Source organism: Schistocerca americana, chromosome 2 (genome assembly GCF_021461395.2).
Source record: "Schistocerca americana isolate TAMUIC-IGC-003095 chromosome 2, iqSchAmer2.1, whole genome shotgun sequence".
NCBI lineage: Eukaryota > Metazoa > Arthropoda > Insecta > Orthoptera > Acrididae > Schistocerca > Schistocerca americana.
Window position 1 is genome coordinate 962,741,741 of NC_060120.1, and position 27,127 is coordinate 962,768,867.

At 42.3% G+C, this 27,127-nt stretch overlaps 1 protein-coding gene across 2 annotated transcripts in view; it reads right to left on the reverse strand.

The window, feature by feature from the left end:
• Positions 1 to 27,127, reverse strand: part of LOC124596204 (division abnormally delayed protein-like) — a 1,031,505-nt gene that overhangs the window by 6,807 nt on the left and 997,571 nt on the right. For both annotated transcript variants that reach the window (XM_047135253.1, XM_047135252.1), the window contains exon 6: positions 4,592 to 4,718. In XM_047135253.1, coding sequence (XP_046991209.1) covers positions 4,592 to 4,718 — 127 coding nt within the window. The remainder of the gene's footprint in view (positions 1 to 4,591; positions 4,719 to 27,127) is intronic.

Genomic DNA, 27,127 nt, shown 5'->3' on the forward strand with positions numbered 1-27,127 from the left:
TTCAGAGGTCCACAGTGTCAAAAGTGCCAGGAATACCACATTTCAGGTATTACCTCTCACCATGAGCAACACAGTGGCCAACGGACTTAACTTAATGACAGAGAGCAGTGGCATTTGTGTAGAGTTGCCAGTTCTAACAGACAAGTAACACTTTGTGAAATAACTGCAGAAATCAATGTGGAACATATGATGAATGTATCCATTAGGACACGGTGGCAATATTTGGTATTAATAGGCTATGGCAGCAGATTGCTGTTGTTAACATTGTGACATCGCCTGCAGCTCTTCACCTGGGCTCGTGACCACGTCAGCTGGACCCTAAATGACTGGAAATCACGGTCTGGTTAAATGAGTCCTGATTTCACTTGATATTAGCTGATGGTAAGATTTGAGTGTGGCACAGATTCCACAAAGCCATGGACCCAGGTTGTCAACAAGGCACTGAGCAAACTGTGGTGATGGCTCCATAATGGTGTGGGCTGTGTTTACGTGGATCATTGCCTGGAAATGGTTATGTTCAGCTACATGAAGACTATTTGCAGCCATTCCTGGACATCACATTCCCAAACAGTGACAGAATTTTTATGAATGACAATGCGCCATGTCACCGGGCCACAATTGTTCACAACTAGTTTGAAGAACATTCTTGACAATTCAAGTGAATGATTTGGCCATCCAGTTAGCCAACATGAAACCAATTGAACATTTATAGGATGTAGGTGAGAGATCAGTTCATGCATCAACTCCTCCACCGGCAGCACTTTCGCATTTATGAAGGGTTATAGAGGCAGCATGGATCAATGTTTCTGCAGGGAACCTCCAATGAATTGTTCAGTCCATGTCACTACACCAGTCAAAAGGAGGTCTGAAATGATATTATGAGGTATTTCATGGCTTTTGTCACCTCAGTGTAATGTGATGTAGTTAGTAGGATAAGGAATTATTCACTGTTTGTCTAGTTCTGAGAGTAAGGTAATCAAATAATGTAGTGAACCAGTAAGAAATGAAAGATGAGGCGGAAAATTCTCCAAAAATAAGTGAAGTCTTCAAGCATGCTGAATGTTACTAAAATATCTAGCTTCAGGTATTTTGCCACAAGATTTCTTGCCAACTTTTGAGTAAACTGAAACAAGAAAATTAACAGAGATGGCTGGCCATTAAAATTATGGCACTGTGAAGGTTAGATGCAAGAAATGTCAAACTGGCATGAGAATACTACATGCAACTGCACCAAATAAGCAGGAGTAATGTAACCTTTCTTTTGTATCTAAGAAAAGATTACACAGCAGGTTTCTCACTCAGAAATCACATTTGAATGTTGTTTGTTTATGATAAGATCATATTATGCCTGATGTAAGGAGGAGGAACATCTACCAGTAAGTGTCAAAATTAGAATGCAACAGAATCAAGGCCTACAGAGACTGGTTTTCCATTCTGTGATATTGGTATTTGTGTATAGTCTTTCTGAGCCTATCAGTTTTACATTTCCCTGACAGTCATGAGATCCCAACCAAAATAAGTAGCAGTATCTCAGAACTAAGAGCTACAGTATTGATAGGCTCAAACCTGCTGCAATCAAGTTGGAACGTGGTGGTAGATGCTACCCCTTCTCTAGGCATAACACTGACTTTTCACAAATAAGCAAGATCCAAATGCAATTTCAGAATGAGAAACTCATTGTTTAATCTTTCCTTGTAAATTGGCTATAGACAATGTTACTGCTGCCTGCTTTTGGTGGATGCACTGAAATGCTGATCAGTAACACATACAAGCATGTCACTTCATTACAGTATGACATTTACTGCATGCTGGATTCATGATATTGTGGGTCTAATGCTTCCGTTCAGTCCCTAGTTGATCAGTCTGGTGAGGCAGTTGAAGATAGCAGAACAAAAGCTGAAGTTTTAAATTTCACGTTCAAGGAATCGTTCACACAGGAGAATCATACAAACATACCATCCCATATGGATGAAATAGTAACAAGCATCCCTGGCATATAGAGACAACTGAAAGATTTGAAAGCAAGTAAGTCACCAGCTTCAGATTGAATCTCAATTGGTTTTATAAAAAGTACTCTATGGCATTGGCGCCTTACCTAGCTTGCATTTATTTTAAATCTCTCACCCAATGCAGAGTCCCACGTGACAGGAAAATAGCACAGGTGACTCCGGCATGTAAGAAGGGTAAAAGAATGGACCTACAAAATTACACTCCAATATCCCTAGCTTTGGTTTGCTGGAGAGTCATTGAACATTCTCAGTTCAAATATAATAAACTTTCTTGAGACTGAGAAGCGTATGTCCATGATTCACCATGGTTTTAGAAAGCATTAGTCATGTGAAACTCAGCTTGCCATTTACTCACATGATATGCTGCAAACAGGATGAATGGCAACAGGCAGCTTCCATATTTCTAGATTTCTGGAAAGGATTTGACATGGTGCCCCATTGTAGGCTGGCAATGAAGGTACGAGCATTTGGAATAAGTTCACAGGTATGTAAGTGACTTGAAGACTTTTGAAGTAATAGAACCCAGCATATTGTCTTGATGGAGAGTGTTCATCAGAGACAATGGTATCATCAGGAGTGCCACAGTGAAGTGTGATAGGATTGCTATTGTTCTCTATATACATAAATGATTTGGCAGAAAGGGCAGGCAGCAGTCTGCTGTTGTTTGCTGATGATGCAGTGGTGGAGGTGTCAGAGTTGAGTGAGTGTAGGAAGACACAAAATGACACAGACAAAATTTGTAGTTGGTGAGATGAATGGCAGCTAGTGTTTTTTTGTATACCCGCTAGGTTAGCCAAGAGCGCTAATGCGCTGCTTCCTGGACTCGGGTAGGTGCACCGGCCTCGGATCAAATCCGACTGGCAGATTACCATCAGCGGTCGGTGTGCCGGCCAGCCTGGATGTGGTTTTTAGGTGGTTTTCCACAGTCCGCTAGGTGAATGCTGGGCCAGTCCCCACATTCTGCCTTAGTTACATGACTCGCAGACATCTGAACACACTCGCACTATTCCATTAATTACACTCGACACAGACAGCAGGGTACACTAATTCAGTCCCAGGGGGTATGCGGTGGCGACAGGAAGGGCATCCGGCCACCCCTTTCCACTAACCTTGTCAAATCTGTTCCTAACAATGCTGACCCTGTGTTAGCGCAGGACATGGCACCAGTGAAAGAAAGAAAGAAAGTATTTTTTTCTGTATGTAGATAACCTGAACTGCCTTGTCCTCATTAACCTTGAACTGAATCTTCAGTTAATCAGTAATGAAAATTCCTCCATGTATTGGAGGAATATTCCATAAATATTACAAAAGAAGGAGCAATATGTGAAATTTTCTACTATATGTGCAAGATACATATTTAAGATGATATGAATGATTTGGTGTGAGGATGATAATGAAATAAACTGTTTGTTGTTAATTAATTAACATAACATAAATCATTATTACTATTGTGAAACTTCTATAGCCTATGTTAATATTATTATTTAATTAATGTTTCATTACCAAGAGAGACAACTGACATTAAAATTCCAGCATTAATATGTGCTAGTTATGTTCAGATTACTTAGATGCCCAAAATTATGTTTTGTGAGTTAATACTTATTTAATATACATAAAATAAATTCAAATTGGTTCATCCACTGGTGATATCCACATGTCAAAATGTGAATTAATTGCTGATCCATGTGATGACAGCTTGCAAGAGGAGTTTGAGATGGGGTCAGTATACAATATGAGGCAAAAATGTCCTCAGAGCAACCTGGCAAAAAAGTGCTGAATCTTATATTTGCATTGAAGGTACAAGATGTCTTATCAGAAACTTGGCAAAGCTAAAGAACTCTACAGTGGAATAAAAGTACATGAATATTGAGGTAAATGACTCATTTTCCAACCAATTTGTATCTGTAAGTGAACTTTTTACTTCTCTTCCTTCTTTCAGCGTGTTGTTGCACGTGCAACCCTTCATTTACATTAAATTTAGTAAATCATGCTATTATGTTAAATTAAAAGTGAGGACAGCTGCAGGAATAAATTAACTAGGAAGTCCTTAGCGAACAAAAAAACTCTACAATGGCTGTATTGGCACAGCAGTTGTCAATGCAGTCTTGTGCTAGTATACTAAGACACAAATTATTGTACAGATGAAATTAATGGAGATTTGTACTTTATGTGTAGAAGGGAGTTCTCTGACCAACAGTTTAGCCAAATACATAAAAGTCAGCACAGGCAAATATACAGAGAACAGAGGTATCTGAAACATTTGCAGATGAATCAGTTTTCATGTTAGAACTAGGGTAGCTCTGAAAATTGTGCCAGATTGAATACGATCTGGAAATATTTTTCTATCACAGGTTGAATTCAAAGTACAAATAAAATGGGACTAAAATGAGAAGTTTGACAACTTTTAACTATGGAGGTTAAAGCACATGAAAACGCATGAGGCTAAATGATTTTACAGTGTTTGTACATTTTGATCAAAAAGGTAATATGTTTTATCAGAACAATTCAGCAGCTTTTTAAATCATATGTATATCTACATGGAAAGTAAGTGGACTGTTCAACTTCATGGAAAAAAACAATACCTGCTTTATATGCCTCAGTTTGTCACTGAGCTCGGCAATTCGTGCATCGGGGTTGTATGGAGTCCATGTCAGTTCAGGATTATACTTCTGTGCAGTCACACTTGAAGCCACCACAGTTTTCGTGTACCTGTTAATCAAAATAAACAAAGAAGACTTAGGTCAACAACCAAAAAAGTAACAGATGAATTTGTAATATATGTACCCACAGAGAGAAATATTTTTTAATTTCATCAATACTTAATGAAACATGTGAATATTACTGACAACTGACAAAAAATCATTCATGGGATAATTTAAACTGCAAGAAAAATATGGTCTGCCTGATGTGCTAAACCATAGGTTCATCTTAAATTACCAACTTTACCTTAATTTTTCGCTAAAGTGTGAGGGGAAAAAAGAATATAGGATGCCATGCCAGATCTTATAGGACTAAAACTAGTGTACTGAACGACAAAGGACAGGATTTTCAATTTATGTTCATGACTGTATTGTTACACAGTACGCCATTTGCACAGTCGTCGTAAAGGTGAAGGGTTGACACACCCCATATTAATGTCCGCCAACAGAAGACCAAATAACTTTGATTAGATAGTGTATAACATATTTCTCCCATGGGCACTAGAGAGATAAGATTACACAAATTACAGTGCACACAGACGCATCGAAACTAACCTCCTTTCTGTACACCATGTGTGAATGAAAGAGCTAGAAACCATAGTATGTGAAGCAATGGTGAGTACCTTCCACCAACCATATATTTAATGGCAGTTTGCAGAGTGTGAATATAGTAGCAGAATGTAGATACGTACTTTTATTTTTCTGGCAAGTTCCACATATTCGAGAATCTCATCACTGTGGTTCAACAGGGCGAGCTGCGTATCTAATCTAATGTAGGTCTGCAGTGCCACAAATGGAGACAATGAGAAAGTATTAATTTTGAGAGTAGAATTTTAAAAGGAATCCTTGGCTTTGTGTGAAATATAAATGACTGGTGATGAAGAATAAGCAAATACTTTATGGGGTGATGGAACAACCAATCATTGCCTGAAAACAAAGATAACAGACAACAATGGACAAATGATGTAGCTCATATGCCTGAACAGGTTCAAGTTCAAATGGCTCTGAGCACTATGGGACTTAACTGCTGAGGTCATCAGTCCCCTAGAATTTAGAACTACTTAAACGTAACTAACCTAAGGACATCACACACATCCATGCCCGAGGCAGGATTTGAACCTGCGACCGTAGCGGTTGCGTGGCTCCAGACTGTAGCGCCTAGAACCGCTCGACCACTCCGGCCGGCAGCCTGAACAGGCTGCAGCAGCAAAGCACCAGAGAGAAGACGTCCACTTCCCATACTCTAGAAGATACTGGTGTATGAGGTGGTGAATGATCAATAGACCAGCTGTATTTGGAATTGAAGAAAACTGGATGCAAAAATTTCAGAAGCAGAGTCATGGAAACAAATTTTAAGACAAGCTCTCGATGTTCAAGGAAAATGAAACAAACTAGGTACACTGCACAGAAAATTGGTCTCCCATAGGAAATATCACACAGGCCTCTATCCTCGATAAAGACCTTTGTTTGGTGAAGAAGAGTTTCCACAAATTTACAGGTATGCCGTATCCCAGCCCAAGACACTCACTGGTGATTAGATTGGCCATACGTAGCAACTTACAGGGATACTGATTGCTAAATTTCACCGTCTGTTGCAGATAGTCGCCGGCTGGTGTGGCCGAGCAGTTCTAGGTGCTTCAGTCTGGAATCGCACGACCGCTACGGTCGTAGGTTCGAATCCTGCCTCGGGCATGGATGTGTGTGATGTCCTTAGGCTAGTTAGGTTTAAGTAGTTCTAAGTCTAGGGGACTGATGACCTCAGATGTTAAGTCCCATAGTGCTCAGAGCCATTTGAACCATTTTTTGCAGATAGTCCCAGACATTTGATATGGGTCTTTAAAGTCAGTACCGCCATTAGTCTATTGTTTATTTGCAGTGTTACATTTAGACTTACACGATCATGATTTTGGCCTCAAAGAGCCATTATCAAGTGTTTTAAGTGTTATACAGCCACTTAAAACACTTGATAATGGCACTTTGAAGCCGAAATCATGATCGTGTAAGTGTAAATGTAACACTGCAAATAAACAACAGTCTAATGGCGGTACTGACTTTAAAGAAATATATTATGACTATGGCCCCGTATTATGAAAAAAAATATTTGATATGGGATTAAGATAAGGTGATTTGTCGATCCCGTCGAGGTGCAATGGGGTGCACCAGTGTTCATCAAAACAGGAATGTATGTGAGCAGCCATGTGTACACATTTGTTTTCATGTTGAAAGCTGGACGTGTTCACATTATACTCTTCATGAATTTAAGAGAAAAGGGAATGATACTTTTTCATTGCTAGTGCAGAAATGAACATCCTGGTTCATGCTCGGAATAACCTGAATGAGCTGTCGCTAGTCATAGCACGAAAAACATGCAGTGGGTTAAATACTGCAACGAACTGATGGTGCACTTGACGCTTTGCATCATTTGAAAACCAGCAACATTGTGACTCGTCGAAGCACGTTACAAGTCCCCAGTCAGATATTGTCCATTTTCTGTGTTGTTTGGCCCAGTGAAGACTTGCAGCTTTTATATGATGCTGTGAACGATGGCCTTCTGTGAGGTACCCGATTCCAGATGTCTCCAGCGTACAGTTCCCTTCACAGTGTTGGCTCAGAAACTGACTGAGATGGACCTGCATTAACAGTCGGCAGCAATTCCTGTTGGGTTTGAAACCATCTGTCATTCTCAAGATGACTCACTCGTCTGCGGTCCCTGTCGGTTACAATCTGTTTTACGGCCTGTCCTCTTAACCTGTGTTCCATAGCTGTTTGTGGAACACGCTGGACAGTCGGCACTGATACACCAACAAAAACGGCAACTTTGTTCATGGCATGGACATTTGCACATGGCAAACACGATAGCTCCTTTCTGTCAGGTCCCCATGTCTACCCATCTTGATGCGCTGGTCCTAGAAAACTGAGTGGTGTGCACACACACACACATTTCACTGCCATAATTTGTCAGCGGTGGAGGATCAGGATATTAGTTATACACTGTCTACAGCACTCCAAAGCGAGGAGTATTTGGTTCGGTGAGCTTACCAGTTCAGTTCTGACAAGGGAACCTCCCCATCGCACCCCCCTCAGATTTAGTTATAAGTTGGCACAGTGGATAGGCCTTGATAAACTGAACACAGATCAACTGAGAAAACAGCAAGAAGTTGTGTGGAACTATGAAAAAATTAGCAAAATATACAAACTGAGTAGTCCATGGGCCACATAGGCAACATCATGCACAATGTGAGCTCAGGAGCGCCGTGGTCCCGTGGCAGCGTGAGCAGCTGCAGAGCGAGAGGTCCTTGGTTCAAGTCTTCCCTGGAGTGAAAATTTTACTTTATTTATTTTTGCATGGTTATTATCTGTCCGTTCGTTCATTGACGTCTCTGTTCACTGTAATAAGTTTAGTGTCTGTGTTTTGCGACCGCATCGCAAAACCGTGCGATTAGTAGACGAAAGCACGTGCCTCAACAATGGGAACCGAAAACATTTGATCGCAAGGTCATAGGTCAACCGATTCCTCCACAGGAAAACACATCTGATATATTCTATACGACACTGGTGACGGCATGTGCACCACATGACAGGAATATGTTGTCGACCCACCTAACTTGTACACTTGGCGATTCTTCTACCTTGGCCGATTTAGGTTTTCTTGTGGATGTGATAATCACTCCCAAAAAAGTGATGAAAACATAAGAGTTTGTCACATAAACTGAAAATAAAAAATAAAAATTTTCACTCAATGGAAGATTTGAACCAAAGACCTTTCGTTCCGCAGCTGCTCACGTTACCACGAGACCATGGAGCTGCTGCTATGCTATTGTCCTTGATGTTGCATATGTTACCATGAACTCCTCAGTTTGTATATTTTGCTTATTTTTTCACAGTTCCACACAACTTCTTCCTGTTTTATCAACTGATCTGTGTTCAGTTTTTCAAGGCCTATCCACTGTGCCAGCTTATAACTAAATCTGAGGGGGGTGCGATGGGGAGGTTCCCTTGTGAGCTACTCCACCTGGTCACAGAAGAGGACAGAATAGGTAAACGCAAGCTCTTCATCGCCATTTTCAGCGGACCGCAGTAGGCGAGGAGCTGCTAGTGAAAACAGAGCGCTTGGCAGAAGAGAGACACTCTCATTAAAATGAGGCAGAATGGCTGCGGTGAGGTGGCTGCAGCGCGCAGCTGGTCTCTCGTGCCGGCATCGAGGCGGCAGCTCTAATGAAGAGTAACAGGGCCGTCCACCTCCCCTCCCCCTCTCTCCACCCCTCCCCACCCACACCTGCAGGTTATTAATGTTTCAGCCGCGGAAACTCTGGCTGTCTCCCGCCCTGCAGGAAAGTCCAGCTGTTTTTAGAAAGAGGCTGTGAGGTTTGTGCTGTTGCATATACCACGCTGATGACAGCTCACTGGCTGGGCGAATGTGCTGCGATGCCACAAATGGGAAGTATTACTCTATGAATAGCATGACCAAACGGTGCCAATCTGGTAATACAATATTTTTGATAAATGCAAGCTCTCACGACGGGGAATTTTAGTAGTCTTTGCTTCAGTATTTGCATGCCTGTGAGAAACGTTGACTAAAATTTCACTCTAATGCGAGCTTATTTTCAGTACAGAAAAATCAGTTCCTAAAGTGAAGAACGGTGTGAATACGTGGCAACTATTAGGTGCGTATAAAGTTGCTGGAACTTTTTAGGCGGAGGTTGCAACGCAACATGCCCAGAAGACGTGCTCTTACAGCTTAGCGCCACCTTACAGACTTTGAGAAAGGTCGCATCATTGACACGAGATAGATTGGTTGGTTAATCTGGTTGAGGGGATCAAACAGTGAGGTCATCGGTCCCATTGGAGTAGGTTCAAATGGCTCTGAGCACTATGGGACTTAACTTCTGAGGTCATCAGTCCCCTAGAACTTAGAACTACTTAAACCTAGCTAATCACACACATCCATGCCCGAGGCAGGATTCGAACCTGCGACCGTAGCAGTCGCGCGGTTCCAGACTTAAGCGCCTAGAACCGCTCGGCCACTTCGGCCGGTGCCGGACGCTGGTTTGACCAGCAGTCCTCCCGAATGTGAGTGCAGTGTGCTAACCACTGTGCCATCTCGCACACCATCTCGTTCGGTGCGAGATGGAGGGGGGTGGGGGGTCGGGGGGAGGACGGGGGGGAGGTGTCTCATTCCGACACACGGAACAGTCAACTGCAGGCGAGGAGAGAGACTTACGACAACAGCGTGGCAAGAGGACTAGGCGTGAGTCTTTCCAGAGGGGCTGCACAACGAGAACATCGTAGTAGTTTTCGACTGGCTCTGACGAACAGGCTGATCACTACAGCTGAACTCTTGGTAGAGATCACAGCCAGAATGCTGCCACGAACAATCGGGAACAGGTTACTGGAATCACTTCCAAATTAATTCGCTGAATGCGACTAACTTGCTTCAGCTGCGGTATAGATGTACTACCTACTGGCGACATACCAAAATGTGTTCTAGACCAGGACCTGAACCTGGATTGTCCGCTTATCGCGGACGGTCACCTTAGCCTACCCCTGCATAAAATAGTTAAGGTCAGCAATCGCGATAAGCGGAAAATCCAGTTTCGAGTGCCAATCCGACAAAAATTTTCATATGTCACCAGCGGGTAGTACAATTATACCTAACACAGCTGAAGCCAAGTTATTCGCATTCAGCGAATTCATTTCGAAGTAATTTCGGACCGATGTCTATAGCCAATAGTATCTGTTCATTCAGACATGCAGTGTAAAGATTACTCGAAGCTGGATTGAGATCTCGTGTTGCCAAGAATCATTTACCGCTCACTCCGTACCACAGGGACTTGTGCGGTCTAAAACCTGGGTCAATTGGGACTCTGAATGGCATTCTGTGGTGCTCAGCGATGAGTCTCGCATCTTTTTGTGGCGGTAAGATCGAAGCCACGTGTCCGTAGACGACCTGGTGGAGGGTGACAGGAAGCAGCGATTCTCTTGTCCCTTACCTCTTCAGTTCCTGGAATCATGACGTGGGGAGCTACTGGATATGACATGAGGAGTGATTTAGTACCTGTTGTAGGAGGCTTAATGCTAGCCATTTCGTGTTACGAAAGGTAAATCTTGTTGTCATACCTTCCATGACCAGGGTTGCAAATGGCATGTTTCAGCAAGACAATGCAAGACCCCACAATTCAGTTCACGTGACAAACGTCTTGAGCAGTGTGTGGAGCCTTGGAGCCATGACTAGCCTCTCCGTTCCCCTGATCAGTCACCCTTAGAGCGGTGGTTTTCGACTTGGGGGTAAGTACTCCCTGAGGGGGAAAATGAAATTTTCTGAGGGGTAAAAACAAAACGTTCGTTTGTGTTTCGGTCACGAAACTGCATTATTTTTAAGAGATCTTTACTAGTGTCACTATTTAGTAAGACTGTAGTACTGATTACGTAAGTTACCAATAACGACACATTTTTATTTTCAAATACTAGCGTCAACGCTTGATACAAAGTGGTGGACGCTCCAGTTTGTGAGACGAATGTATGAACATGTTCCTCAGATGGTACATACACTACATACACACTTTGTACCATGCATCTATGACAGTAAAATTGACACATGTATAGGATGGATGTTCAAACAAAAACGTGCGAAACAACACTGCGGATGTATTTGAAATCTTTGTTCAAAAGTAACTACCAGCGGATGCTCAAGCTGCTGCCATTTGAACTTGGTCGTTACACTTTGTGTGACCTTGGTGACGTGTGGACACGCATTATCGTTGTGCTGGATCTCTCCAACTTTGGGCCACCCTTTCTCGTCGCGATTTTTAAATTACGCGAAGCTCACTATTCTTCGCAATGCTATGTAATGTCGCTTATTGAGAAGCTTTCATTGGAATATCTGAATACACGAAATGAAAGGGAACGTTTCAACTGGCACGACTTTTGTTAGTGGTGACCTCCTGGTACCATTTCTACACTGTATGAAACATTACAAAGCGACTAGCGTGCTCTTTTAATGAGACGACTAATATTTTTTTCCGTGTACCTATAGCGATAATGACAATTATAATAGAAGAAATACAGTTGCGTGATCAATAATTGTGTCAAATCGGAAAGAAACAGATATTTTGCAAGACGTTTCTTAAATTAACCCTGGACTTCGTTCATCGAAGAATTTTCTGCTTTCTGTTCCAACTGCAGATAGGGATCAACACGCCTTTCTTAACGTAACAAAATTGACAGATATGAATTTAATTCCAGGGGAACGGAGCTGCTGTTTACAATATACATTAATTGTCCTCTGACTAACGTCGGAGACTGCATGAGGCTATTTGCGGACGATGCTGTTGTGTACTGGGGTGTTACAACGCCAGAGGGCTGTGGCGAAATGCAGGAAGACATGTACAGGATCGACGATTGATGCAGGAGCTAGTAGTTGACTCTCAAAGCAAATAAATGTGTTGCGAATAAATGCGCGAAGACGGCTCTGAGCACTATGGGACTTAACATCTGAGATCATCAGTCCCCTAGAACTTAGAGCTACTTAAACCTAACTAACCTAAGGACATCACACACATCCATGCCCGAGGCAGGATTCGAACCTGTGACCTGCAGTCGCGCGGTTCCGGACTGAAGCGCCTAGAACCGCTCTGCCACCAGGAGACTGGTAATAGTAACTAACGTAAAGTACCTGGGAGCTACATCTAGAGCGACCTATGTAATGACCACATAATGCAAATTGTAGGAAAAATCGATACCGGGCTGAGATTCATTGGGAAAATTTAAGGAAACGAAATACATCCACGAAAGAAGTGGCTTAAAAAGTCATTCGTTCGGCCGATCTTTAAGTACTGTTCATCAGTCTGGGACCGTTACCAGATTGGACTAATAGATGAGATAGGGCAGATGCAACGAAGAGCGGCGCGTTTCGTCACGGGATCGTTAGTCGGTGTGAGAGCGTTACGGATCGCTGAACCATCTCCAGCTACAGGCGCTAACAATAGAGATGTTTGTGTTGTCGCAGAGGCATTATAAATGGAGAAATCCGAATTGTTGCTATTTTTAAAGTATTTAGAGCTTTATTGTTTGGTTTGCGATAGGCCCATTTCGGCTACAGTGCCATTTTCTAGTTGCCTGAGAATAATTCTTGATTTCATTAACCTTTGTTTCGATTCTTACGTAATTTACTTACTATTACTACGTAAGTCAATTACTTACGTAATTGAGTTACTATTGACAATATTCGATGTTTAAACGAAAGTACCGGGTGATCAAAAAGTCAGTATAAATTTGAAAATTGAATAAATCACGGAATAATGTAGATAGAGAGGTACAAATTGACACAAATGCTTGGAATGACATGGGGTTTTATTAGAATCAAAAAAATACAAAAGTTCAAAAAATGTCCGACAGATGGCGCTTCATCTGATCAGAATAGCAATAATTAGCATAACAAAGTAAGACAAAGCAAAGATGATGTTCTTTACAGGAAATGCTCAATATGTCCACCACCATTCCTCAATAATAGCTGTAGTTGAGGAATAATGTTGTGAACAGCACTGTAAAGCATGTCCGGAGTTATGGTGAGGCATTGGCGTCGGATGTTGTCTTTCAGCATCCCTAGAAACGTCGGTCGATCACGATACACGTGCGACGTCAGGTTACCCCAAAGCCAATAATCGCACTGACTGAGGTCTTGGGGCCTGGGAGGCCAAGCATGACGAAAGCGGCGGCTGAGCACACGATCATTACCAAACGACGCGCATCTCAAATGTTCAAATGTGTGTGAAATCTTATGGGACTGAACTGCTAAGGCCATCACTCCATAAGCTTACACACTACTTAACCTAAATTAACCTACGGACAAACACACACACCCATGCCCGAGGGAGGACTCGGACCTCAAAAAATGGCTCTGAGCACTATGGGACTTAACATCTGAGGTCATCAGTCCCCTAGAACTTAGAACTACTTAAATCTAACTAACCTAAGGACATCACACACATCCATCCCCGAGGCAGGATTCTAACCTGCGACCGTAGCAGTCGCGCGGTTCCGGACTGAAGTGCCTAGAACCGCTCGGCCACCACGGCCGGCGACTCTGACCTCCGCCGGGACCAGCCGCACAGTCCATGACTGCAGCGCCTAAGACCGCTCGGCTAATCCCGGACGCGCATCTGTTGGATACTTAGTGAACTTCGTTTTTTTTTTTTTTTTTTTTTTTTTTTTTCTAATAAAGCCCCATGTCATTCCAAGCACGTGTATCAATTTTTACCTCTCTATCTACATTATTCCGTGGTTTATTAAGTTTTCACATTATACTGACTTTTTGATCACCCGGTACTTAGGTCTAGCTGTTTTTGACGTCGATAAAAACGAAAACTCTATGCTGAAAAATTTATTGATGGTCTCAATATAGATAACGGATAAGCTTACGCGGCCAAAAACATTTAGGCCTATGGCAAACCGAACAACAAAGCACTAAATAAATTGAACGTAGCAGAGATTTGGATTTCTCTGTTTCAAATACGGTCTGGAGGCGTTACGCATACGCTGAGGATTGCTGTTGAAATTCAACGATCGTGCGTTCCGGGAAACATCTGCTAAAGTATTACGTCTCGCGAAAAGTTCAGTGAAATTGGAGGTCTTGCGGAGGTTTATTGACAATCATTCTCCCCACGCTCCATTAGCAAACGGAACAGATTGGGGGGGGGGGGAAGATGGTAGTACGAGATGTATTCTCCTCCACAACCGTACAATGGCTTCCCGGGTAAAGATGTTGACGAGGGGTACGCACAAACCGGCGCACAGAAATAGTACTGCGAAGGGAAACACGTGCTCGGAGAGCTGACGCACGAATTTTGGTGCTTCGACAGTAATGAACGGTGTAGCAAGTTAACGCATTATACAGTCACACACAGAGAGAGTGGTAGTTGCGTACCCAAATTGATAACGAAAAGCCCGCTGACAAACGTATAGTACGAGCCGGCACGGACGCAAACATGCGCGCATAATAAACAAGTCCAGCGGCACTCGCGGCGGACGCCGACCGTGAGAAGGGGAGCGACTCTGGCTAACTGGGCGGGGCGTCCGGCGTAACGAGGTTAGCAGGCATTAACCCCGCGCTACAATATCATCACACGCTAAATACTCCCGGGCACAGCTGCCTGCCTGCCTGCCTCCGTGCGCGCCTGGCTTTCGCAGCACCGCGTGGAACGATGCGGCAAAAGTGTGCAGGGCTCACTCAAGCTGCCAGCTACCAGCTGCCGCCGCGTGTGTGGCATCTCGCATAAATAACTGGCGCCGAGTCAACGGTCGTCAGACTTAGTCAGGTTTCCCACCCATGACGTCGGTATTATCGATGGATAATGACATGAGTGGTAGCGTGAAAAGGAGATGAAACTTTTGAACGCAGTGGTGTTTGTCCCGGGTTGTCAAGCTACGCACAGGGGTAGTACGTCAGTGAAACTTGGTAGACATGTTAAAGCGTTAACGTGGAATCGATTTGCGCTGGAAAACAAATTACACTACTGGCCATTAAAATTTATACACCAAGAAGATATGCAGATGATCAACGGGTATCCATTGGACAGAACTGACATGTGATTACATTTTCACGCAATATGGGTGCATAGATCGTGAGAGATCAGTACGCAGAACAACTACCTCTGGCCGTAATAACGGCCTTGATACGCCTGGGCATTGAGACAAACAGAGCGTGTACAGGTACAGCTGCCCATGCAGCTTCAACATGATATCACAGTTCATCAAGAGAAGTGACTGGCGTATTGTGACGAGCCAGTTGCTCGGCCACCATTGACCAGACGTTTTCAGTTGGTGAGAGATCTGGAGAATGTGCTGGCCAGGGCAGCAGTCGAACATTTTCTGTATCCAGAAAGGCCCGTACAGGATCTGCAACATGCGGTCGTGTATTATCCTGCTGAAATGTAGGGTTTTGCAGGGATCGAATGACGGGTAGAGCCACGTTCAGTAACAAAGCACGGCCTCTCTTCTCGATATCCATACCGTTAAGTTACTTTAAGTCTTGTGAAATGACGGCGTGGGTCCCATGCCGTCACACAAACAATGTGCAGCGCCAGATGTACACTTGGTGGCCACAACTGAAACTACACTACTGGCCATTAAAATTGCTGCACGACGAAGATGACGTGCTACAGACGCGAAATTTAACCGACACGAAGAAGATGCCGTGATATGCAAATGATTAGCTTTTCAGAGCATTCACACAAGGTTGGCGCCGGTGGCGACACCTACAACGTGCTGACATGAGGAAAGTTTCCAACCGATTTCTCATACATAAACAGCAGTTGACCGGCGTTGCCTGGTGAAACGTTGTTGTGATGCCTCGTGTAAGGAGGAGAATTGCGTACCATTTCGTCTCCGACTTTGATAATGGTCGGATTGTAGCCTTTCGCGATTGCGGTTTATCGTATCGCGACATGGCTGCTCGCGTTGGTCGAGATCCAATGACTGTTAGCAGAATATGGAATCGGTGGGTTCACGAGGGTAATACGGAACGCCGTGCTGGATCCCAACGGCCTCGTATCACTAGCAGTCGAGATGAAAAAAATGCGTATGAAATCTTATGGGACTTAACTGCTAAGGTCATCAGCCCCGAAGCTTACACACTACTTAATCTAAATTAGCCTAAGGACAAACACACACACCCATGCCCGAGGGAGGATGCGAACCTCCGCCGGGATCAGCCGCACTGTCCATGACTGCAGCGCTTTGGGATCGTGCGGTTCGCCGCAGCACGTACACGGAGGATGGTGAAGTGGGTGCAGCAGTAAAACGTTCTTGGAGGAGTCGGAAACCGTGCAAATTCGAGTAATTCGACTTGCTGACTCAACACCCTTGGCCACTGCGATGGGTGACCGGGGCACCGAACAACGCAGACGGAGGACAAACTGGGGCACTCGCAAAGGAGGGTTTAAGAGAGCCGACAAATGACGTGTCGGAGCGCAGACGTGCGGCATTAGCTGCGTCTGTAAGCCAGCCAGTGAAAGCCACTCCCGCCCACTGCCCAGCCCTGCCAGCTGGCGCGGCCGTCGCGGTTGCCGTGCACAGCGTGTCCATCGGTGCACGGCTTCCGCCGACCAGCGGAAGTAAAGTAATTTAAGGGGCTCCGGAACGCCCTATACTTGCAATGTTAAAATAACGCTTATAAATTACATCTTTCCTCACAAAGTATTTGAGGTAGGAAGTTGAACTTTTTACAGATTATTTATTGGAATATGGGCTACAACTTAACACAGGGATTTTACAAAATTTTAGTTCAGTTATTAAAGATGATTTTTTTCAATTGTAATGAAAATTCACAACATTTTTTTGCAATTTTTTATTTTTATATTCAAAAATATACAGTTTTTTGGAAAAAAGGCTGTGTTAAATTATGCAGAAGGTACTGTGTAACATTTACTGAAAGTTTGAAACAAATATGTTTGGAAGATCCTTAGAAAACATGTAATTAGTATGAGAAAATAAAAGTTTTGGGAATCGAGCGACAAAGATTGGATTAACTTTTTAGTGCATTCCAGGTCCATAGGATGGATTATCTTCATCCTCTGCAAACTCCTCCTCCAGCTTCCTCTTGTTCCTCCTCCTGTTTACTCTTGCTTGTATTTCTAGACTCTTTACAGCCCTGTCTGCAGCCCGAAGGCGTTCCTTGTCTAAAGCAAGCATCGCTCGTTGTTGTGTTCGTAGATTTTGCTACCATTTTCTTCAGTTGCAGTTACTGCAACACTGTTCCAAAAGGTGGTCATGTATGAACACTTATCACATTTCAGTTGTATTTCACTAGCAAGTCCTACGTGCTTTATTATGGAGAGTTCCAGACCAACTTCACTACAATGAATACATCTTACACAGTTTGAAAAAATTCCTTTGAGAACCGACATATCAAATATTTCATTCACATCCGATTCGCCCATAAAACATTCATAGTGTTCACTCATTGAACCAAGCTTCTTCTGTGAAGTATTTTCTTTCCCACTTTGACTGCTATGGGCAGGTGTACTTGAGAGGTTAGGTTCACTCACTAGGTTATCGTCTTTATTGTTTACAGTAATAACACATACCTTTGGCTTTCCAACATTTCTCCTTTTCTTAAAAGCCTTCAGAGGATTTCTAATAACTTTACTTTTACTCATTATTATACTTCAACAAAACAGAGACTCAAGAAACAGAATTAATTACGAATATTTTCGAGATAACGACAGAGTAAATAAACATGAAACAATCGACAATCACACCAGCGATATATATTGAACCATCACAGGTTAGCCACAACACATACTTTATCTCACATCACTAAAATGTACCTGATGAACACGGACGTTAATAATAACACCATTTGACAGCAGTTTAACAGCGCCACAGTGGGTCACGCCCATGTAGAACACATTTCAAAAAAAATTTTAAAATAGTTGTAGTCTTCGGAATTGAATAAATTATATATCTATTAAAAGGTAATAGTCTGCAGATTCAGAAAACGCAAAAAAGTAAAAATTGAACTTTTCATGATTTTGAGCCTTTCCGGAGCCCCTTAACAGATTCGCCGCGCGACCTGGCGCAGACGCGTGTCGCGTCCCAGTCGCGTCGCGTCGCAATTTGCGCGGTCCCATTTGAACCTGTGATGTTACAAAAATGCGCGCTGCGCTGCGTCGCGCCGCACGCGTTATACGCGTCTCAATTTGCGCCTAGCCTTTAGGCGCTGCAGTCATGGACAGTGCGGCTTGGGTGTGTGTGTTTGTCTTTAGGATAATTTAGATTAGGTAGTGTGTAAGCTTCGGGGCTGATGACCTTAGCACGTAAGTCCCATAAGATTTCACACACATTTGAACATTATCTCGATGGTGCAGCCAACATTGTATTGAGATAGATTCTTATATGAGAATGCACTGCGATTTGCAGACCCTTGATTTTGTAATTGGTATGTCGGTGATTTATTTATATGATTCCGTTTTGAATATTTTCCTGTAATCCGCTCAGCCATTGCTATCTTAAAGCAATTTTCTATTATGCTTATTGTTGTGTTGGCAGAAGAGCCAACACTATGTTACGAGAGGAGGCCGAAATGCACGCGTTTAAGCTCACGCAGGCTGGCGTGAGGTCTGAAACATGACAAGGAATTAGAATTCAGAAAGCGGACGTAATTAGTTTGATACTTAACTTTAATCCATTAATGATGAACGTCGCTCTTGACGGTACATGATTCACAATATTATCTGTTCAGAATAAATTCTTCAAGATATGACTTCTAGTAACTGAATATGGCGCCTTGCTAGGCCGTAGCAAATGACGTGGCTGAAGGCTATGCTAAACTGTCGTTTCGGCAAATGAGAGCGTATGTAGACAGTGAACCGTCGCTAGCAAAGTCGGCTGTACAACTGGGGCGAGTGCTAGGGAGTCTCTCTAGACCAGCCGTGTGGCGGCGCTCGGTTTGCAATCACTGATAGTGGCGACACGCGGGTCCAACGTATACTAAAGGACCGCGGCCGATTTAAAGGCTACCACCTAGCAAGTGTGGTGTCTGGCGGTGACACCACACTTATTATTCCAGATCTGAAGATGCTTGTATGAACAGCTGAAACTAGTCACCATTTGATGTGTTTTTATTTGCGATCATGGCTATTAAAAGACTTTCTGGAAAATGAAAGAAAAAATTACTTTTTGGAAGTTAGTGTTGTTATGCGGAACTGTCGCCTCAGGCTGAAGGTGCTCTCGAACTTGACGCAGCCAAGCATTTCTACTTATAAAGACGGAATAGCGAAAAATTTGGTTTGAAACTGACTTGGCTACATGTCGTTGGACCGACACACCAAATGGACGGCAAAGGACATGGCATTTTGATGATTTACCAATTAATACCAGTAGCAGTTCTGCTAACGTTTCTGCCAAAAGTCTTACAAAAAGATTGGTATGTGTGAAAAAAAGAAACTGGTTTGCAGAGATTTTAATGTTACATCTTCGCGTCATGAGTTTAATGTCAAAAAACACAGTTACATTGTAAAATTAGACCAGCAACCGCAACGAATAGGAAATCACAACAGAATGTGGACGTAAACGATACTTTAAAATTCCATTTACGTAATGTTCTGAGTGCTCATCGTCTACTGCAATTCACGTCTGCAGTCGCTGGTGCAAGAGTTCCTGGACTCGTTGCAGAGATGCCTTCGATATCATTGCACTTTCTGCAACAATACGATATTTAAATCCTTTTGGGTTGTCGATACTTGGGCAGAGACTTAACCTCTGAGTTTACCCAGAGAAAAAAATCAAGTGGCGTCAAATCAGGCGAACGTGCAGGACAACTGATAACGTCTTCGCGTCCTGTGCAGCGACCAGGCCAGAGCTGGGTGAGCACTTTCGCAGCCACAAGCCAGTAGTGAGCCAGGTACCCATCGTGCTGGAACTATGTTAATCTACGAATTTCAAGAGGTGCTTCTTCTAAGAGAGCCTGTAGCATTAGACAAAAAGTTGTGCGTAGCTCTTACCGGTTAAGGTTTGTTGAATGAAGGAAAGAGCAATAAATTAGTTCCGAACAACTCCGCACCAAAAGTTCACACTCCACTGCCCCTGATGTTCAACCTGTCTTAGCCAGCGCAAATTCCCAGCGGCCAAATAATGGATATTCCTTACATTCAGTGGATGGAAGCTGTTTGCGTGCAAAAAGCAAACGACTCTCGGCTGACTTATTCCGGCGTCATCTCTGGATCAAACGTGCTTATTATTAACACCAGCTACCAGAACATCTGTTTCATTCATTACACTTGTGACTGGTTGCAGTATTTCCTACAGTTTATTAGAGTAGATGCATCAAATACCTACTTATAATAAGTAATGTTTATTTGCGACAGGCTGTTTCGACTTTCTCGCCATTTTCAAGTACATCTAGATTGATGTAACGTCCATGTTACGTCGTTAGTGGACTGTCTTATAACTTTCACTGTGTTAATAGGATGGTAAATAATGTCGAAATGTAGAAAATAAATCGTTAATTACAATGTGACACTAGTTTACAGTTCCACTCTTACTACGCTATATGTTGGCGATAAATCCGAAAAAGTCTGTCGTAAATAAAGATTACTTATTATTAGCAGCTATATGATGCATCTATTCTAATAATCATGTCTTCATCAGACATTATTATGCTGCTGGCCCTAAAGAAGAAAAATTTCCTACAGTGTAATTTACGAAGCCGGCCGCTGTGACCGAGCGGTTCTACGCGCCTCAGTCCGGAAACGCGCTGCTGCTACGGTCGCAGGTTCGAATCCTGCCTCGGGTATGGATGTGTGTGATGTCCTTAGGTTAGTTAGGTTTAACTAGTTCTAAGTTCTAGGGGACTAATGACCTCAGAAGCTGAGTCCCATAGTGCTCAGAGCCATTTGAACCATATTGTAATTAATAAAAACAGCTGCGGTGTTCTTCTGCCAAAATGGATAAAATAATGTCTATTTCGTTCGCAACGCTCGTTCCAGGGTTGCTCCTCTCTTAATGAAAGTTGAACCAATAAACGACATAATAGATGGTAAAGATAAATGGAAAGACCATGTAGAATGAAACCACAATCATCCTTTCCTGCTCATTTCCTTCCCTAATTTTTTTTCCTCTTTCTTAACGCTCAAAAATAAGTCCAGAATATACACTGAACCACTGTCGTCCGAGGATCCGATGGACACAAATACGGAATGTTTCACAATGTTTTAAATTTTTTCAAATCTGAACAACGCACCAACTATTCATGAAACAAAGTTGAACATTTTATACAAGATACAATATTTATGCAGGTTTACTTGTCGCATACTACATCGGACAAATGACGACTATTCGGGGCTACACAATACTCTAGGCGCTTCACCTACAGTAGTAAGTATTTGAACACACCATTCGTAACTGACTGTTGGAGGAATTCTAGAAATTTCATGGTGAATTTGATCAGTTAACTGTTCCAAGCTTCTCGGGCGGTCGGAGTACACTCTCGCCTTCAAACAACCCCACAGGTAATAGTCTAGCTCGGTTAAACCAGCCGAGCGAGGAGACCGTTCGACACAAGCGCGTTTTGAAATTAGGCTGATACCAAACGCTTCACGGAGAACTTGCAGTGTCTTGTTGGATCTGTAACGTGCCCCGCCGTCTTCTTGGAACTAAGATTTCGTAACGAACGCAAACTGCTACGCACACTTTCAATGTTCTCGTCAATTTGGACAGTTTTCCGAGGGAATGATGGCTTTCGATTCGATGCACTCGCAGTTGCAAGGAAGTTTCTTACCCAATTCAATATCGTTCCAAGAGCAGAAATTGGATATCACAACTGAATCTTGAAATGCTTAGGAAAGGCACGTTGCACGCGAACGCACCATGTTGCTTCGGCCAGTACGACATGATTACTGCCTTGTTTGTGGGATGAAACATGACAGTCCTCGCTACCAATAGACGGAGCCACTGTCGACGTGTCTTGATTCTACAGCGCACTATTCAAGTTTGAAATCGTAAAAAAACATCGTGAAACAACCTGCATAATATTAAAGATACTTAGTTCATGAACACATTCTGGAGCATCGTAATGGAGGAAAGGCCAGTCCGAAATGATGAACTGGTTTCGGAATTTACGCCGAACTTCTCTATTACAAACAGCAAATGTTCCCAATAGTACCTTAAGCTTCTTACAGATGAAAGAATTGTTTCTGTCCTGCACGCTTTGCTAGACATTACCTAGAAAAGGGTAAGTTTTTTCACAGTATTACGTAAACCGCTATTTTCTTGGTTGTCTTTTGGTCCGAGTTATTGCCGATACGGCTGAGCAACTGTGGACCAACCTTGCAGGTGAAGCCTGAGAATCTCCTACAAAACCTCTATGATGTGGTGCTTCGGCGTATGGAAGAACTTACCTCAGCTCCAGATGGCAAAATATACTACTTTTTATATTTAAAAACATCAGCTATTTGTTGCAAAAATTTTTTGTTTCTCAGGAGCGATTCTCATATTTTTGCAATTTTTTTGTTCACTGTAAATACATACCCGCAAGGACAACACTGTTTGCCGCTTCAAACCTCCAAATCAAATTTCGGCTACGCGAGGACACAGAAACAAACTGAATGTTACCTCTTAAATTAATAAATAAAGCAGAATATTTGGCAGTGCTAATTTCCGTAACACGTAATTTATATGAACGAACTAGTGAGTATCGCTTTAATGCAATTTGTGTAATTTGGATTTTTGTTTTGTAGACTGCTGCGTAACATCAAAGTGAGCCTAATTATTCGTCGGCAATTAAATAACTTTTCAAAATGAAGTGAAATTAATCGTTGTGCGAATTTTGTGAATGAAAAGGAGAGTAAAAACCGTAATTTATGTGTGTGTGTTCTCTAAACGAGATTCCAGAACTGTGGATTAATGTTACCTACATTCGACAACAATTAAATACTTCGCCTTGTGCTTTCTACGTATCTCACTGACGCAATGAAGCGAAAGAAATGAAGATAAACATAAGACAGATTTTTATCCAAGTGAATTCACTTAATATTAAGCCACATAGTCATATTTCGCTAATAGCATTCATTACGTCCACAATTAAGTACGCGTAATAATGCAACTAGTTCTCACTGTAAATAAATGTGGCGTAGACTGGTTGTCTAACGTCGTAGGGCTATTTTAAGTATTGGATTACACTCTATTGTTTGTGAACATAGCATCATCTTGAAGATATCAGCTGGAATGGATTGCATATTTTGTGGCTTTAGGTTCGCACTGGCAGCTTAAAAGAATAAAATATCCTAATTATGAGTTGTTTTTAATTCACGTGCGTCACGGACAAGTGAGGCTGTAGAGGAGTTCCGATCGCACAACCTCTTCATGTCTTCATGTCAGAGTAGCACTTGCAACTACGTCCTCAATTATTTGCTGTATGTATTCCAAACTCTTGTCTTCCTCTGTAGTTTTTACTCTCACAACTCTTAGTACCATGGAAGTCATTTCCAGAGGTTTTAACAGATGTTCTATCATCTTGTCCCTTCTCCTTGTCAGTGTTTCCTTCTCTGATTCTGCGCAGAACCTCATTTCTTATCAGTCCACCTAATTTTCGACATGCGTCTGCAGCACCACATCTCACATGCTTCGATTCTCTTCTGTTCCGGTTTTCCCACAGTTCATGTTTCACAACCGTTCAATGCTGTCCTCCAAACGCACATTCTCAGAAATTTCTTCCTCAAATTAAGGCCTATGTTTAATACTGTTGGAATTCTCTTGGTCAGTACTAGTCTGCTTTTCGTGTCCTCCTTGTTCCGTCCGTCATCGGTTATTTTGGTGCCTAGATAACTTCAGGTACTTCGTGACCATCAAGCCCGATGTTAAGTTTCTTGCTGTTCTCGTTTTTGCTACTTCTCATTACTTTCGTCTTTCTTCGATTTACTGTCTGTACTCATTAGACTGTTCATTCCATTCAGCAGATCATGTAATTCTTCTTCACTTTCACTCAGGATAACAATGACATCGGCGAATATTATCATCGATATCCTTTCACCTTGAATTTTAATTCCACTCCTGAACCTTTCTTTTATTTTCATCAGTGATCTTCGACGTTCAGATCGGACAGTATGGGCGAAAGACTACCTCCTTGCCTTACACACTTTTCAATCCGAGCACTTCGTTCTTGGTCTTCTAGTCTTATTGTTTCTCCTTCGTTCTAGCATATATTCTATATTACCCGTCTTTCATTTATAGCTTCACCTATTTTGCTCAGAATTTCGGACATCTTGCACACTTTACACTATCGAACGCTTTTTCAAGATCGGCAAATCCTATTAATGTGTCTCGATTTTTCTTTAGTCTTGCTTCGGTTATCAACCGCAACGTCAGAATTCTCTCTCTGGTGCCTTTACCTTTCCTAAAGCTAAACTGATCGTCATACAACACATCCTCAATTTTCTTTTTCATTCTTCTGTTTATTACTCTTATCGGCAACACGGATGCATGTGCAGTGAAGTTGATTTTACGGTAATTCTCGCACTTGTCGACTCTTGCAATCTTCAGAGTTACGTGGATGATATTTTTCCGAAGGTCAGATGGTATGTCGCCAGACTCCTACATTCTACACACCAACGTGAATAGTCTCTTTTTTTATTTTTGCCACTTTCCCCAATGATTTTAGAAATTCTGATGGACTGTTATCTATCCGTTCTGCCTTATTTGATCTTTAGTCCTCCAAAGCTCTCTTAAATTCTGATTCGAATACTGGATCCTCTATCCCTTCTAAATCGACTCCTGTTTGTTCTTCTACCACATCAGACAAATCTTACCCCTCATAGAGGCCTTTAGAATACTCTTTCCACCTAACCGCTCTCTCCTCTGCATTTAACAGTGGAATTCCCGTTGCACTCTTAATGTTACACCTTTGCTTTTAATTTCACTGAAGGTTGTTTTGACTTTCCTATATGCTGAGTTAGTCCTTCCGACAAGCATTTCTCTTTAGATTTCTTCACATATTTCATGCAGCCATTTCGTCTTAGCTTCCGTGAACTTCCTATTTATTCCATTTATCAGTGACTTGTATTCCTGTGTTCCTGAATTTCCTGAACATTTTTATACTTCCTTCTTTTATCGATAAACTGAAATATTCTTTCTGTTATCCATGGTTTCCTCGCAGTTACCGTCTTTGTACCTATATTTTTCTTTCCAACTTCTGTGATTAACTTTTTTTTTTTTTTTTTTTTTTTTTTTTGATATGTCCGTTGCTCTTCAACTGTACTGGCTACTGAGCTATTCCTTATTGCTGTGTCTATAGCCTTAGACAACTTCAAGCGTATATCGTTATTCCTTAACATTCCCGCATCCCACTTCTTTGCATATTGATTCTTCCTGACTTATCTCTTAAACTTCAGCCTACTCTTCATCACTACTACATTGTGATCTGAGCCTAAATCTTCCATGGTATACGCCTTACAATCCAGTATCCGATTTCGGAATCTCTGTCTGACCATGATGTAATCTAATTGAAATCTTCCCATATCACCCGTTGTTTTCCAAGTATACAGTCTCCTCTTGTGATTCGTTAACTATTCGCTATTACTACCTCAATTAGCCTTAGCTGCCTGGTATCGGCGGTTAAATGCGATATTGCACTGTCTGTGTAGTTAAGAAGGACAACACAGGCGCTGCAATATCGTAACAAGGAAATAGTGCATCGCAAACGTGTAAGAAAACTAAGAGGTTACCAGACTGCTTTGGTTTTCACTGTTCTGCACTGAAGCTTTGGGGCGTCTCTATGCAGTAAATGGCAGTTTAAACTACGACGGATGTGTTACAGATCTCGGATATGCCGCTAGCGGAAAACGCAGTAGTTGTGGCGATCTCAGTGTAGGACGATGGAAATTATTCACCGCCAGTATGTGGAAGGAACAGGACGAGAGGTGGCGGCGTACAATTCCTTATCACCAGACCTTGCGCCAAAGATGAGGGTTAACTTCCAAACTTACCGAAGTATCTCATGCAGAAAGCGTATGTGATGCTGTCGACAGAAAAGTTAAACCTAGGGGCCCGCGTGTTGTTCGAGGAAAGTAAGCAATGTGCCGCCTCCGGGTTTCACCTTCTACAGTCATCGTAACTGTCAGAATCATCATCAGAGTACAACTAAACTTAAGTCAAATGACACGCCAGCGCCTCAAGTTGCATCATTTACTGGCACGAATTCCTCGTGGTATCAGAGTTATCGACGCGTATTTAGTACAAGGCGACATGGAGTTCATTTAATTGAAAACGTAGCTGCTTATCAGTATGCAATTCACAAATCCAGCCCGATTGTTTGAAAATAACACACACCTACACAAACTATTCCTTTCCACTTCTTTCAATTAACCTAAGAATTAATATTTACGCGAATCTTTATATCTCACAGGTATTACAGTTTCGCGTGACTCACAGCTTACTCAACTACGCCAATACTCCGCTTTGTTTTCCTGAACGATGCAGCGCTTGTATTCAATCTCAAAGCGTAAATTAACTTGGATATATATATATATATATATATATATATATATATATATATATATATATATATAACTCTTTCTCTGGGGATTAAGCAAATTATTTGCATCGTTCCCGTACTATGAAATTCCAATGAAAAACATCGCTATCAATTGCATATTCATCTGATTTTTTAAATACGAAACACACATAACAATAACTTCATTTTTATTCATCAGGTCATGCACCAATTTAAAGCATAGTTTTTTTGTGTGTGTATACAACGTGCAGTATTTCATATAGCTTACCGCTCATGGCCCAGCCGCTCAGTATAAGAATGTTTTCCGTTTGGTATCCTCTACATGACTGCTGTATACAATTTGAAAGATCTTTTTCTTCACAGTGTGCCGTCTCGTATATCGATTCAAACGCTGTGCGTCTCTTTTCATAGCAGGG